This window comes from Xenia sp. Carnegie-2017, unplaced genomic scaffold (assembly GCF_021976095.1).
Source record: "Xenia sp. Carnegie-2017 unplaced genomic scaffold, XeniaSp_v1 HiC_scaffold_25, whole genome shotgun sequence".
NCBI classification, from domain to species: Eukaryota; Metazoa; Cnidaria; class Anthozoa; order Malacalcyonacea; family Xeniidae; genus Xenia; species Xenia sp. Carnegie-2017.
In genome coordinates, this window is record NW_025813488.1 from 3,078,838 (window position 1) to 3,095,455 (window position 16,618).

Consider the following 16,618-nt stretch of genomic DNA (forward strand, 5'->3'; position numbering starts at 1 on the left):
GATCTATTGTCTGGGTTAACGTCATGATCAGACAATTAAAGTGCTTTGTCTAGATTATCTTTTTGTTTCAAAAAAGTTTGTTCAGTAATTTCCAGTTCATCAGAGTTGATGATGAACTCGTAGCAAGTCATAGCGTAAAAGCGTTTATAAGTTTACTTTTTTTTTACGCTGAACGTCTTTACAGGATTTTAGCATGAAACTTGCAAATTTTTCCTTTTCAAACACCATTGCAAAATCTTCGTGCTCAAGTCCTTTGAAGTAAAAACACATTTCGTGCTGCCGCCGTCGTAGACAGCAGCATTCTTTGAAACAAACTCGGTTGAATTTTTCACACTATTTGTGTAAATATATGTTTCGATATGCTGGCACTAAATCCTGGGTTTTTTAATTTACGTAAGTTCCTTGATGGAAATTGAAAAAGATGTCTCCGTTGTATTTCACGTGTAGCTTTTCACGTCGAATGTTTTGATAAATGGCAATGACAAGGAATGTCGTCTCGTTCAATCACCATTTATGTTTAACGACATTTAATGAGTTAAAACAAATGTATGACATATTGACCTCTCCTTGCGAACGATGCCCAACACCAAAAAAGAAAGGTGTATTTTGAGAAGATCACGTGACATATTCTTATCGATGAAAGTTTGTCTTGATTGTCGGTCTTCTACATCTCCAAATATTCTTTCTGACAAAATCGTTGCGCGTTGTTCTCTATAATTGTCCATATAGATGACGATGTCATCGTGAAAACACGTTTTTGAATATTCATGACGCATCGATTTAGAGCAAGGGAAAGCTCGTTCCGGTCCATGGGCCGTTGTTCTTCGTCACATTTTTGTTGATGAATCATATTTGGGATCCCTGTTATCAAACAAAGATGAGGATTTTGTTCATATTTACGTTCCACGATCGCTTGCTATACTAGTTCGTTCGTCATGATGGCATTATGATGTCTTGAATGACATCAAATTGCGTATACAAGAGCACAGAAAGTCTGGGGGCTGTTTGAACAATTATAGTTGTCATCCAATCTGTGTATGTACTTCGTGCGTCAGATGGATTACATCAGTTTAAACGGTGATGCTTTTTTGAAGCTGGTAAGGAATTACTGATTTAGGATCTTGTAAACTGGTAAAATCCGTGAGGTCTAGGATATTTTGTCATGTCTAAGTAGATCTAATCCTGACATTGGGCAAACGAAATTCTTGCCGTGTCCCCAATGGTATTTTGCCTTCATCTTTCTATGAAAAGTTTACCCCGATAAGTTTAGGCAGTCTTGAGTACATGCTTGTAGCATTTGATAGTTCTCAAACACTTCGAAGCGAAAGATTTGCTGCATTTGTCTTATGCGAATGCTAAAACGCGTAGATTTATGTATTTAGACGTTGTCTTTGGTAATTAGCGAAATCTGGCAATAAAAACTGTCATGACAACGCTAGAAATTTGATTTACACTTTTGAAAATACTCCTATATCCTTCGCTGTTGTGAGAATGCTGTTGATTTGCCATTTGTCATAGAAGAACAAAAACTCAAGCTGTTTTTTTCAGAGCCATTTCTTCTTATACATAAGTTGGGCGCAATCTTAATATAGCTTAACATCTTGCGTTGATTGATATACAGCGCAATTCCTTTTCCTATGTACCTCAACACGCGGCTACAGCTTGCCAGACGCTTCAAAGCAATTGCTTTTAAATTTAAATGTAGATTTTTCTTAAGTTTATAGTGTTAATCACCTGTGTTTGTATTGTTTGTTTTCCACTTGCGTGAAGAGCAGACGGTGTGAATGTTTCGTTATGAAAATACGATTGCAAAATCAACAGATTAAAATATTGCTATTCCATAAAGCGTGAAATGTGATGAGTTAGTTTTGATGAAAATTTCCTTGAAAATATATCTTACAAACGTTGTTGATTATCCAAGTACTTTTGCCAACAAATATTTTACACTCGCTTTACGAATACTAGTCAAAATGTGGCATTTGCTTAACGTTTTTATTTACTTGCAATAGCTTTTTATTGATTTTTTTGCATTATGACATCCTTCTAACATTTACAAACACAGTATAACGGCTCAAAACTATTAAAAAAAAGAATAGCTCGCATTGTTTAACTCAGCAAGAGTTTTGTTTTCAATCAAAATGGATCGTTAAACCAGCAACCGAGGAAAGATGTACAGTTTTAGCTAAATTTAATTGGTAGATTCTGTTGAATTTTTCTCTTATGGAGGGCTGGCAAATTTTTTGTTTGCATGCCATTAGTGGCAGTTTCCACAAACGTTGAGATAATTTATATCATCCCCACAGATAATTTAAACCCTTAAGTTTCGGTTTATATGAAAAGTCCTCTAGACTCATATTACTCAATGATAACAGTTCTCCTTTTTGTGTTTTTATATCCTCTTTAAATGAGTGCAGTTAATATCGCGACAAACAGTTGCCAGGTTTTATGATTTTAACGTGATTGCCTTTGTAATTCCTGGTTTCATAAAACATTTAGTTATCGAATATCGATAGCAGATGGAGTATGAATTAGCCTAGCAGTTTGACGTTAAATGTATTTCTAATAGGGTGTTTTTATTAACATGTTGCTTTTACAACAGACAGGATCCCCAAACAGCCTCTTCAAATCTTTCTTTTATTTTGAAATATAGAAGAGTCTTGTATCTGTTCTAATCACATTGACATCTTGTCCAATATCTATACTAAATTATTGCAACGATGTTTTTGAGCATTGTCATCCTTCAACACTTCATGCTGACAAAATATTCAAACCATTTTATTTTACAAAATCGATGATTGCGAACATGCATGTCTTAACAATGTGAACATTTTTAATTGTTCGAACATATGGTTCATGTAAATGCAATGTCACGTTTGTATTTGTGGTTTTATTGTGGCATTTCAAAGTCAGTATTTCTTGAGATTCATATCTTCAGAACATATGGCTCTCTAGATACTGTTAAAAAAATCTTCTTTAATCGAGTTTGTTCTATTTTTGACTACTAAACTATAGCCACGCTGTCTTTGTTTGACGATGTTTAATTTCTGTAAGGTAGATCATTTGTCATCAGGCTGGTATTTCATCGGCTGTGTGAAAGTTTTCGCTCTATATATTATCAGTCTCTCGACAAAAACAATCCTTTTCTTCCACATGCCCAACTTTTACACGAACGTGCGGGTGACCTTCAATTTTTGACACCTTGTTTAGACGGAATAAGGTGTTTCTTGATAAGTATTTCAAGAATTTCAGGATTGTATTCTTTACAATATGTTAAGCTAGCAAACATTGTTGCTTGATTCATTTATCAAACACTAGGCTATTGGCAGTCTTCACCGATGATTCACCTTGCCCATGTCTTTAGGGCGCTTGCTTCATGCCAAAAAAAAATACTTCAAAAAGCGTGGGTTGTGAATGTCTGTGTGCTGCCTTGTCATATAAAGCAACAGCTTGGTTAAATATATTAGTATATACTTGAAAGATTATTTTATCGACGTTATTTTCAGATTACGTTACTTGAAAGATTATTTTATCGACGTTATTTTCAGATTACGTTACTTGAAAGATTATTTTATCGACGTTATTTTCAGATTACGTTACTTGAAAGATTATTTTATCGACGTTATTTTCAGATTACGTTACTTGAAAGATTATTTTATCGACGTTATTTTCAGATTACGTTACTTGAAGATTATTTTATCGACGTTATTTTCAGATTACGTTACTTGAAAGATTATTTTATCGACGTTATTTTCAGATTACGTTACTTGAAAGATTATTTTATCGACGTTATTTTCAGATTACGTTACTTGAAAGATTATTTTATCGACGTTATTTTCAGATTACGTTACTTGAAAGATTATTTTATCGACGTTATTTTCAGTCTTGTCGTGAGTGGGAGGGGAAAAGTTGCTCTTCGATATATCTATGATTTCATTTCAGTTTAACTACAAATTTATCCAGTAGTGTTGGATCGTATTCAAACTTGGCCAAATATTGTTGACTCAATATCATTTACAATGTATTTAGTTAGTATTTCGGTTTTTATTTGTTATGTTGCTTAACATAAATCTCTTTAAATTTGTTGTATCAACCATGTTTGGTCGTTTGAATAACACGTGTAATCGGGTTAGGTTGTCACGTGATGTCTCTGTTGTTGCAGGTTATCAAATGGATCGACGAACACGGAGAGCCTTTCCTAGACAAGCATACGGATGTTGGTATGACTACGGAAAAAGCCGAGGCCTTGCTCAAACGTCATGAGGAATTCGAAGCTATTGCGAAGGTTAGTTGAGAAGCTACGATAGTCTTGGTTACAATTGGGTAGCAACGATAGACTTGGTTACAGTTGAGAAGCAACAGTAGGCTTGGTTACAGTTGAGAAGCAACAGTAGGCTTGTTACAGTTGAGAAGCAACGGTAGGCTTGGTTACAGTTGAGAAGCAACGGCAGGCTTGGTTACAGTTGGGAAGCAACAGTAGGCTAGCTTACAGTTGGGAAGCAACAGTAGGCTAGGTTACAGTTGAGAAGCAACGGTAGGCTTAGTTACAGTTGAGAAGCAACGGTAGGCTTAGTTACAGTTGAGAAGCAACGGCAGGCTTGGTTACAGTTGGGAAGCAACAGTAGGCTTGGTTACATTTGGGAAGCAACAGTAGGCTAGGTTACAGTTGGGAAGCAACAGCAGGCTAGGTTACAGTTGGGAAGCAACAGCAGGCTAGGTTACAGTTGGGAAGCAACAGTAGGCTAGGTTACAGTTGAGAAGCAACAGTAGGCTAGGTTACAGTTGGGAAGCAACAGTAGGCTAGGTTACAGTTGAGAAGCAACAGTAGGCTAGGTTACAGTTGAGAAGCGACGGTAATTTTGGTTGTCAAGCTTACCCGGACAATATAACTGTAGGTCAAATGATGTCTTGTTAGTTTTCTTTAATACTTTATATATCCTCTTCAAGAATACGTATACAAATGCCAATCAGATCAGGGATGCCATCAAACAATTACAAGACTCTGGGGAATGTCGAGCTGACGAGATAAGAAGGCGGACTCAGTACTTTGATCGACGCGTTCAGAATTTTGTTCGTCGTGTTGACGAAAGGCGGCAAATTTTAGAGCTGGCTGTATCGTTTTATTCCTGCTCAAAAAATGTAAGATGTTTTTCATGTTGCTGTTGATGCGAGTGATTATGTACAATCATAGAAATCGAGTTGTTATCGTCAAAAATGAAGATTTGAGCCCTTTTATATTCTCGACTCATTGAAATTTAATATACTCCTGTCTAGTGTCTTCATCAGAAATGATCTGATGTTTAAACTTTATTACTAAAATAGTCCAGTTTAGTATCTTCATCAGGAGTGATCTGATGTTGAAACTTGAGTTCTTATATACTCCAGTCTAGTGTCTTCATCAGGAGTGATCTTATATTGAAACTTGAGTTCTTATATACTCCAGTTTAGTATCTTCATCAGGAGTGATCTGATGTTGAAATTTGAGTTCTTATGTACTCCAGTCTAGTGTCTTCATCAGAAGTGATCTGTTGTTGAAACTTGAGTTCTTATATACTCCAGTGTAGTGTCTTCATCAGGAGTGATCTGATGTTTAAACTTGAGTTCTTATATACTCCAGTCTAGTGTCTTCATCTGGATTGATCTGATGTTGTACAAATATGATATATGTACTGTGGCGGACACTTAATGAAATATGAAGGGAGGGGGGGGGAGGGTCGTTCTCAAGGCATGAGATTTCTGGGGAGATTCCAGGGCATGCCTATTTGTATACTTTTTAAATTTGATCTCCAGAAATTCAATTTAAGGATTCCTACCTTCACATTATCCTTTAACGCGTGTGCTGGTAGATGTACAGTACAGAAGTGTATGAAATATTTATTATTTAACATCACAGTTATGTTATGTAGGTGTGATTTGAGGTGTTTGGCGCAAGATTTCATACGTTTCAAAATTATTTTTTTTTGGGTGGGGGGTCGTGAAAAGCCTCCGCCACTGTATATGTAGATTCTTCTGTAATGTCTTCATGGCATTCTCTAGATTTCATATCTATTTTAGATTCATAACGATGTTGAGAGAGTGAAAGCGCAACTCGAGATTGAAGAATTATCGGACGATCCCGACGACATTGCGAAGGTTTTGCTCAAACTACGTCACGAGTGTGAACGCTCGCTCGACAATATAAACAAAAACATAAACGATGGCAAATCTATCGTCCAGCACATGAAAGCAAACGCGCAAGACGGTAAAAACGAGTCACGTGACCGTCTCCAGGAAATAATTAAAGATCTCGAGGGGAAAAAGAATGTGTTGGAAATGGCGTGGATGAGGCGTCGCGAACAGATGGAACTCTGGCAGCAATTATGGGAATTTGAGCGAGATGGGGAAAATGTGAGTACCTTCTTGTTAATTCGTCGTGTTATATTCTTGGTGCAAAGTTTTCTAGAAAGTTTATTTTCATGGAAACGTTGCAGTGTTGCTACGAGGGGCAAAAATTCAAAGTTTCAAACAAGTCATACATTGAGTTAACTTACCTGAGGGGGATGGGGTAAACGCAACTTTTGTTCGTAGAGATTTAATGCATTTAGTCAATGCATCGAGTTTCTTCATGCAGTTTTAGCTGTCGTATTCAAAAATTCATCTGATATTTTGCCAAGATCTCAAAACGTTTTGATAAATCATTGTTTTTATTGTATGTTTTGTGACATTTGACTGTCGTTTGTATACTCTCGAACACTTGATACTATCTGCAACAGCGTGATGTATGAAGCTGTGTTCAGTAGGGTTTTTGTATACTAGCAAAGACAGAGTTGTATACTGGAAACAACAGGCTTGTATACTGGAAAAAACAGGTTTGTGTTCCTATAGCGACAGGATTGTACACTGCGTTCAGTACACAATATGAAAGTGATGTATACAGGGAATTGAACAGTTTATATATTGATTTACTATGTTAGTGTAGACCTTGTGTTTTGTCTTTTAACACAAAGAGTTTGAGTCAAAGGCAATCATCTGCGATTTATCGACTTACTCTAAAGGTCAAATTCTATTAATGTTTCACGTTAAATGCATATTTGTGTTTTCGCTCCTGTCCTATTTTGCAGGCCCAGCACTCCAGGTATATGTTGTATCCTGTTTGTTCTTACGTCATAGCCACCCTTCTTCCGTTGTTATTATTAGGTAAAGAATCACTTGGAAAACTGCGAAGCTGATTTGGAGAAAGGTGGCCTAGCCGATGACCTTAATGGAGCGAAATTGATGTTGAATTCCTTTCAAGAACAATTAAAAGCGATCGATACTTTATCGTTGAGGACTTTTTGCAAGGGCGAAGAACTTATAGATCTGCTACGGCATTCTGACGTCGAATTACGTGTTCGCAACCCAAGCACGCCTGAGACCATTGAAGCGCATCAACACATTCAAAACCTGTTGGAATTCTTACACAATCAAAGACGTTTGTTTCTCGAGTTCGCTGAAGCTAGAAAGAAAAAGTTGGAGCAAAGGCTGGCGTTGAAACAACTCGAAGCAGACACAAAACAGGTAATTGTCTTGTTTGTACTTGTCATCATAGGCTACGATTGAAATTTTTTGAGGTTTTCAATTCCAGTCAATAAGTTGCATCTTTTTTCTATTTTGAATAAATTCATTGACTATTTTATGTCATTGAGAAGAATGTGATCGATGAATAATTTTTGCACGTACAGTATTTTTAACTTACTTTATCAAATAATTAACTTAATAATGAAAGATTTTTTTTCTTTTAACACCTTTGAAATATTTGGGTAATGTAACCTGGTACTTATCGAATGCCATCTATAGCTACTGGTTCGAGACATTAGTTCGAGTCTGAGCGAAGAATACATGCATGTTTATGGTTTTATACAACATTTGTACCTTAAGCGAGTCGTAATTGTTGTAAGTGCTTGTGCTGTAGTTTCTTGGGTTTAAGATCCTGTTTTTCGAAAATGTTGTCATGAGAAACTTCATAATGTTCGTAAAATGATAGCAACGGAAATGCAAGAGGACAAATAGTAGTTTGTGTGCAATTTGATAAAATAGTCACCAAGGAATTTTAGAAGAAATGAGGGTCTTTATTGTGAAGATCTATTGGTGATTTTACTCACTTCAGTTCGTGTAAAAACAAATCGAATGTATTGCTATGTTTTACATTTCTTGTGTTTTTTTTCTCCAAAATGATGCCGAGATGGTGTTTCGTTTTAGGCTTTCTGCCTATCGAATTTCTCACTTTTAAAGCTGATATCGAATGACGTACGTGTAAGCTGACTTTAAAAGCCGATATTTTCTGACGTTTTTATTGTAGAAAACAGTTTTCGATTCTCATCGAGTGTATTAATGTATTGTCGAGTTTAGTTTTTTACTTGTAAAATATATTAAAATATTTATCATGATGCGAAAGTATTTTTCTTTATTTAAGGATCAGGAGGAGTTGATTAAATATCTCCCTTTTTGTAACATTTAAATCCCGACCCTCTGACTTGGATCAATTTTTTGTGACCTTTATTTGCGTCACTCTTTCATTGAGAATATTTGAAATTGATTATTATTTAATTCAATACATGTAGAAGATAAAAGTGTATGTACGATTTCAATATTTGTTGAACTATTTCTTTAGGCCATTGGATGCATTCGTAATGGTGAAAATATGTTACTTTCAAACATTATTCCGGGATTTTCATTGGCCGAAGCGAAAGACAGCCTTACTGAATACGAGCAGTTTAAAACTGCAATGGAGGTAGGGATTTGTGTTTCATGCAACTATCTCAACAGAAAATAGTTTAGCAATTAAATAAGGTACAACTTTTCATGATGGAAGTATTGTTTACCATAGCATTGTGTACCATACTATTGCTTCTTAGTAGTTCACCATACCATTGTGTACTATACTAGTGCTTCTCAGTAGTTCACCATACCTTTGTGTACGATACTAGTGCTTCTTAGTAATTCACCATACCTTTGTGTACGATACTAGTGCTTCTTAGTAGTTCACCATACCTTTGTGTACGATACTAGTGCTTCTTAGTAGTTCACCATACCTTTGTGTACGATACTAGTGCTTCTTAGTAGTTCACCATACCTTTGTGTACGATACTAGTGCTTCTTAGTAGTTCACCATACCTTTGTGTACCATACTAGTGCTTCTTAATTAAGTAGTTCACCATACCTTTGTGTACTGTACAATTTCTTCATAGAGAACTACTTGTACAATACTAAGCCGTTTTGACCTCATACACTAAAAAACTTATCAATTCGTGATGTTTACATTATAGAAAACGAGTCAACGCGTGGCGTCAATACGTAGTCGCGCGGACGAGTTGATAAAACAGAAACATCCAAGACCAGAGCAATTAATGAAATGTTCTGACCTTGTTATGACACGATGGCAGCAGTTGATGAAGAAGGCAAACGAAAAACAACAAGTCGTTATGTCATCTTATAACTTCTTCAAGACGTCAGAAAAGGTTAGCGATTTTCTTTTTTTTGTTTGGCTATCTATATTCAGTTTTCCTACCGGAAATGTCAGTTTCATTCACCCTGACACCCAAACGTTTTTTATATATTTTTTATACGAGAACTAAGTAAAAGGTCTTTCTGAAATGAACACAATGATTGGTCAAAAAGTTTTTTATTTTTATTTGGTTGTTGAAGTACTACACTTTGGACATAATGATTTGTATCGAGATGAATTTTCTGGCGGTGCAAATAGTGCAACTTTGCATGCTTATTCTACTTCGTCATCAGCCGAAGTCGTTACGAAGTTGTACGAGACAGAGAGAGAGAGAGAGAGAGAGAGAGTACCACGCATGCGCAAGTCAGTTGTAACGGCTTATTATAGCTTATCTCCTTCGCGCGTTCATGAAGGTCACGCGTTAGAAACGTGTTTTCCATACCAATGCTCTGTCTCACATTAACTTCTCGACGGGAAAACATAACATGACAATTGACGACCATCGCCGAAATATTCGAGTCTTCTTATGTTTACTTGCGACTGTTTTTATGTGACGAGACATTCCTATTTATTTCATGTTGTCCAATGAATTGTAATTGCACGGCACGCTGTGATGATTTTATACTGCACATGGATTGTATTGTTGCGAATTTGTAAGCTATTGCCGACCTGCTGTGTATTTGTTCTTGTTTTTGGCATCAAGGTGGGACAAAGCCTTAACTAAAACGGCAATCGGAAACGTGAATAACCATTACATACAGAGAGGAGATTTTTAGGTGGCTACACTAACGACTTTATGCCTATGGTACCCTCCAGGTACACTTAAATGACCTTACCGCAAAATTGCTATCCGGCACGCACAATCGAGGTCTTTGTGGCGCTTTAAGTCGATGCATTAAACGAATTAAGTCGGCGTTGTGTTTTGCTGTTTAAAGTGCAGTCGGTTTCTATTCATTTGATGTCGGACTAATTTCCGTTTGTTTGCGAAAATCAATAGGTTCAATGAGTTGTGTTACTTGGACTCAAAATTAAAAATGATGCGATTTCTCTTACGATTGACCGTTAATATACTATGGTTTTGTTATTTTGAAAAAAAATACGCAGATTTGGTTTCTGTTTCTTCTGTGGTGTCGAAAGGTAATATTGGCTTTTTGACATCTTTATTGTACCTTCGGAACTTTGGAAGAACTATTTCTGTCGATTTCTTCTCAGTAGAACCGAGTTGTGAAGGCCGAGTTCTTTGCAATTGTTGAACTATTTGCAAAACTTCTTAGTTACTTGTAGACGTATTTGGCAAAAGTCTAACGTCTAACTCAACAAATTTCATCACTCAAACACGCCTTGGCAATTGGCGATTAAAAATCTTTTATACTATTTCCTAATTTGGCTTTGTTTTCATTGCCTTAACTAAGTCTGTCTTTGGCATAGAGTTTGGGTTATTTTTAAGTAGTCTTCTTTTTAAGCTAGTGTGAATGTCTGTCAACTGCACATGTTTTCCATATGTGAATGCCATTTCTCCTTTCTTTGCCTGCTTTTATGCTGTCGTCGTTTCTATATTGTCTTTTTAAGGCTGGTCGTTAAGTTGTCTTGATCGATCACATCACATGCAAACAAAAGTACTTACATGACTTTAAAGCTTCTTTTTGTCTGTTAATTATGTCATTATATGAATTTACTGAAATTCTCTTGAAACCAGAAACGCTTTAGTAAAATGCATCCAAAAACTACACAAAATATTTAAGTTGGATTTTCTTTCATACCAATCATCGGATTATAAAGATCATGCTGACATTTCATTAATTTTCCTACCGATTATTTTCATTATCCATACTGAGGATAATAGCTCAGCTGCGATGTTGTTTAATGTGCTTGAAAATGTTTTTCTTTCATAAATATTTTGTTTCCGTGTTTATGTATGTCATTGTTTACATAAAGGCAGTAATTTCTAAGGATAGCGTGATCGTTTTCTCGAATTCTGAAGTCAAGATTTGGCCAATTATAGTAACCATATAGGCGAACGAACATGATACATAGCAGTTAGTATGTATTCCTGAGTGATCCAATCTAGTCTTAACTCAATGACGTGTATTTTTTTTTTGAATTAAATGTTTGGATGGAAGAATAGCATTCAACATCCTGTCATTGTGTTGCATGGCACGAACCATGGTTTATGATATGACCTTTCATATGAACTGCTTGTCATTTTGAAACCATCTATTGTTCTGTTTTTGTCAGAATATTTTATCTTCGTCGATATAAAATGAACATGGTTATGCTAGCGAGAACTCCATGGCCACAGAATTATTTTCACATAAATCATGCCCTTAATCTACGCATTACAAAATGATAAAATAGTTTATCCTATTCGCGACATATTGTCTTCATTTGCTGTTGACAGATTGATTTTATTTCATGTTTTAACACATGTTCTCTGAATTGTGTATTTCGTTTTAAATAAAAATGATGTTTTAGCTGATTTTAGGCTTCAGGGTGCTCGATTAATTCAATTTTAAGTCCAGACATTATGTTTATGTGTTTGCTACATGCAGTGTACAAAAATTTTTGCCATATGAGCTAGCTGTTTCTCATTACGGAATTACTTTCTATTTAAATAAGCATTCGTTTCAGAACAAACACAATGTTTTTATTGACAAATGGTCAGGTGTAATTTTATGCACGAAATTCAAGAATGATTTTATAGCAACTTTTGATATGTTTCCATGCGATTCTTCTTGAGCGGGAATTCAGAGAGGATTACATACCCACGCGCAAATATTTCCACGTCATCATTTCGTGTAATCTCATGACGTCATTGGCAACCGTGTTCTTTAATTAGCAATTCTTCAATCGATAACAGCGAAAAGTCGCGGATTAACACTGGCATCATGTAGAGAAAATCTTTTGCTCTTCTCTAACAATTGTACATGCTCGTTAGATACTTGCATTTGATCATTTGCCGTACATACACTCGCGATGTCATGTATAAGTGTATAATTATACGGTCTATCTCAAAGGCACGACGTCATTCATTTGACTCTTGTTTTTGTGCGGATATCGCGGGCGAATTTTGTCGGTGTTGTGTATCATTGTGTATCTGTTCAGCTGTGTCGTCTCTTTATCAACGTGCGCTGAACGAGTCGCAATAATTTCCCGTCGACATGACACGAAGTGTGTGAAAATAGATTGATTTGATATGATGCAAAGGGTTTTTTGTACATTAATCAACTCCAAGAGTAATCGTTCGTGATTTGATGAATCTATTACGAGGGACTGTAATCGTTCGTGTGTGCTGTACTGGTCTCTAGCTATGATGGATGCCTTATTTACTGGCCACATTAATGAACGTCTGTGGGATTATATATCCGATTTTTTGTTCGATGAGGTACGCCGTATTGGGGATATAGATTGGATTTTTGCGGGGTAATATGTGAATATTTGGGCTATGTATAGGTTCTAATCTTATCGATTAGTTTCAACTTGATGTGTTGTTTCAATTATATCATTTCTACGTTATCTGTACCGATTTCTCACTACACAGATCTCTTTGTGAAGCGTACATTTGTACTTATGAAAGCCACTCGACACCCCTTGAATCGTTAGACTCTTAAGTTAAACTCCGATGTTTTGACTATCAAAACTTTGTTTGATTTACACGCTGCGTGTTCTTCATATCAACACGTTCCATTCGTCAAACGGGAGTTTAGCTTTTGTACGTAACGTCAGAAATCGGTGTCCTTCTTTCAAATGAGGATTTAAAAGCGCAACGCAAATATTATCGTTAAATTATTAATCTTTCGGTGTTTACCGTAACTAGCTATCTATGATCGTCATTGCCTTGGGGTTGAAACATCTCCACCACCCCCCTTAATTGATGTTGACCTTTAGTTGTTCATCGTGATTTTCTAACAGCATTTTACATACAGCTTTAACTACTCACAAAGTTCCATATTTCGCCATTAAAACCATGGCAAAATCCGGTTGTGTACATAAAGTATTTCAAATTCTCTGTAATTGTTAGCTCCAATTTATCGCGAATGTTCCTCAGAGATTATGTATGATTATGGCGTAATGTATACAGTCTCGGCGGTATTTTCTATAATCTCGACACAGAATTCTGCACCAGTTGTGATAGAAATTTAAGGCTTTGGTATTTCCTTTTACGTTTTTTTATTCGAATATTCTGTGTCATGTTATGTTTTAACTAAGAACAACATTCCCTTCAGGCGGTCTCATTATAGTTACGATAGCTTCATGGGAACTGGGAACTGGTTGATCTGTTTGATCATTCTTCAATAATATTGAGTGACAGTTTTATCCAAGGAGCGTTCTAGCATGTCTGTCGAGTCCAGAAGGCTGTTTGTATTCCATATTCTCCCACAGTTTACGACTTCATAAAGATTTCACGTAAAAATATTTACTTTGTAATTCGAATAGTAATTTCCATCTGTGGGTATTATGTAAACATCGACGCTCTTATCTTTCTTGTCTATTTCGAACACCGACACTGCGTTGCCATCTGTAAGATTGTGCAGATTTTCTTCCATGTTATATTTTGGCTTCATAAAAGGCTTTTGTCTCTTAGTAATTAGAGCGATGTTAATATTGGCTTCATGTTACATTTTTCAAATGCACCTTAAAGAGCTATTCTGTCGTTGTTATATATATATATATATATCTCTTCTGGTTTAGTTAAATCTCAGAATGTACCTGAGGTTATGGATCTTGACATCTATTCTTCCATAAGTTCATTCTCATTCGCTTTTTACTTCTTGTTGTTGATGTTTTAAGCTTTTAGACGTTTTATTTATTCATAGTTTATGCAAATATGATTTTATTTTTCAATTTTACATCTCACAAACAAAATTATCTGATCATCGAAAAGTAAATTTGTGGCATTCCTGGTTAGTCTTTTATTGAGATCGGCTCAATTTAAAAATATGGGAGGTGGAATTTTAATTTAAAGAAACTGTGAAGATTAGTAATCCGTTAAGGCATTTAAAACACGTCTTTAGTTCAAGAATTCATCTTACTTTGGTTATAAACTGTTTATTTTAAAATGAAAAATCCAAAGTAGAAGATTTTATGTTACCGTTGGTCAATCGTAAAAGGATATTGTTTTGTACATCAGATATTTACGAAGAATTGATTTAAGGAACAGATTGATTTTTGAAAAGGATGAGTTATGATAGCTAATACTATAACGACTAATTACCTTAATTGACCAATTAGCTACTCTAATTAACGATTTATCTCATCGAAAAGGTGTATAAAACATAAACTATGCATTTTGAATCTTTATGCATGTGCAAATTATGTCTATATACTCCCTTGATATTTGTCTAATAATAGCATTTAAGTGTTAACAAGATTGATCAGTTCACAGTAGGATGTCCGCTATATTTAACTATCCTATACTCTGTCGCGTAGTTTGGTAATCGACTTACGTTCTGTTGACGTAGAAATTCAAATTAGCACTAATTATCAATCTCGAATCTCAGTAATTTACACGAACAAACCGTGAAAGATCAGTAAAATATTTTCACATAATCTCCAAATGTTTTCATATGAATACCATGGATCATTTTGGCACATTAGGTTGTATTCTTGTGTTTCAAATAAACCTTAATACTTATTTTTTGCCTAAAGTGGCTAAAAGATTATATATGAGCTTTTAACCACAGCTTTTAAACTTGTTCCAATAAAAATATCTTTAGTACGTTGTTGAAATTGACCAAAAAGTGTTCAACACTCTCAGATTACACCAATTGACGTTTAGTTGCTTGGATAATTTGTTTTTGATGTCTGCTCACCCCTAAGATTCAACTACACTCGTTGAGCGAGTAAGCTTTGTCGCTTTTGTTTTTGTTTTTGTAATCTTCAAAGAACGCCCATCTTTTTTAATCTTCAAGGAATTTTTCTCAACTGTTAATGTTCTGTGGTATTTTCAAAATTGTTTATCTGTATTTCAGGTCAGTAGTCTACTGCAAAAGGTGTTGAAAGAGTATAAAATAGGTGATGACCCTTGTTCCCAGTACGCCGATCTCGAGTTGCGAGACAGATCTCGGGTGATTACGTCACTGTTGGAGAAACACGCGCGCGAGCGTGAAGAGATTGCAAAGGGACACGAGGCAGTGTATGGTTTCGCAGATGCCTTTCTAAAGTATGTCTCGCCTAGTGCAGAAAATGGCGGTATCGTCACGGTTTGTACGCCGACAGATGCAAATAAGGAAAAGATGGAACAACAGGTTAAAGAAATATCTGAGTTGATTAGAGGACAAAAGAAATTTGCGTTAGATTTATGGAACGTAAAAAACACTATCTTGGGACAGTGTAAAGAATTTCTTGACTTTGAGACGAACGCAAAGCAGGTATTACGTCCATATTTGAAGACACGCATGCATTTTGTGTCCGTGAAATTGTGAATATTGGAAATGTGTTATTTTTTTGTTTTCCAAGGCGTTGGAATGGATTCATGATCAAGGAGAATTTTATCTTTCCTCTAATGCTGCCATCCCGGAGAACGAGGAAGAAGCAAAGCAAAGATACGAAGAACACTTGAAATTTACTCAGATGTCCGTCGTAAGTATTTTGACGTTGAGGTTTCATTTGGGACCGTTCACCTCTCTTGCACATTTTACAGATTTTTAGCTTTTTTATAATGAAGTGGAGAAAGAATTCTTTGTTTTTCTAACACTGGTTCATCACTTTATATTTTCAACAGCACACAATACGGTGTTCTTGTTCTCTGTTGTTCATTTGTCATTACCTAAATTTTACACACGTTATCTTAGTTTATATTTTAGTTAGGGTAAAGACTGATTTCATTCTCTGTTGTTCATTCATCACCACCTACATTGACACACGTTATCTTAGTTTATATTTTAGTTTGTGCAAATTGTTCTCTGTTGTTCATTCATCACTACTTACACTGACACATGTTATCTTAGTTTATATTTTAGTTAGGGTAGAGACTGATTTCATTCTCTGTTGTTCATTCATCACTACCTACACAGACACATGTTATCTTAGTTTATATTTTAGATAGTGTAAAGACCGTTTTCCTTCTCTGTTGTTCATTCATCACTACCTACACTGACACATGTTATCTTAGTTTATATTTTAGATAGTGTAAAGACTCTTCTCGTTCTCTGTTGTTCA

The 16,618-nt window shown here is 35.6% G+C and overlaps 1 protein-coding gene across 7 annotated transcripts in view; it reads left to right on the plus strand.

Moving 5' to 3' along the window:
* Positions 1 to 16,618, plus strand: part of LOC124452819 (triple functional domain protein-like) — a 55,867-nt gene that overhangs the window by 17,281 nt on the left and 21,968 nt on the right. For 6 of the 7 annotated variants that reach the window (XM_047003445.1, XM_047003446.1, XM_047003448.1 and 3 more), the window contains 8 exons: positions 4,160 to 4,282; positions 4,945 to 5,136; positions 6,052 to 6,384; positions 7,174 to 7,533; positions 8,627 to 8,746; positions 9,282 to 9,473; positions 15,430 to 15,828; positions 15,917 to 16,039. In XM_047003445.1, coding sequence (XP_046859401.1) covers positions 4,160 to 4,282; positions 4,945 to 5,136; positions 6,052 to 6,384; positions 7,174 to 7,533; positions 8,627 to 8,746; positions 9,282 to 9,473; positions 15,430 to 15,828; positions 15,917 to 16,039 — 1,842 coding nt within the window. Of the gene's footprint in view, positions 1 to 676; positions 1,098 to 4,159; positions 4,283 to 4,944; positions 5,137 to 6,051; positions 6,385 to 7,173; positions 7,534 to 8,626; positions 8,747 to 9,281; positions 9,474 to 15,429; positions 15,829 to 15,916; positions 16,040 to 16,618 lie in introns of those variants that run through there. The other variant, XM_047003451.1, reaches the window with a different exon arrangement.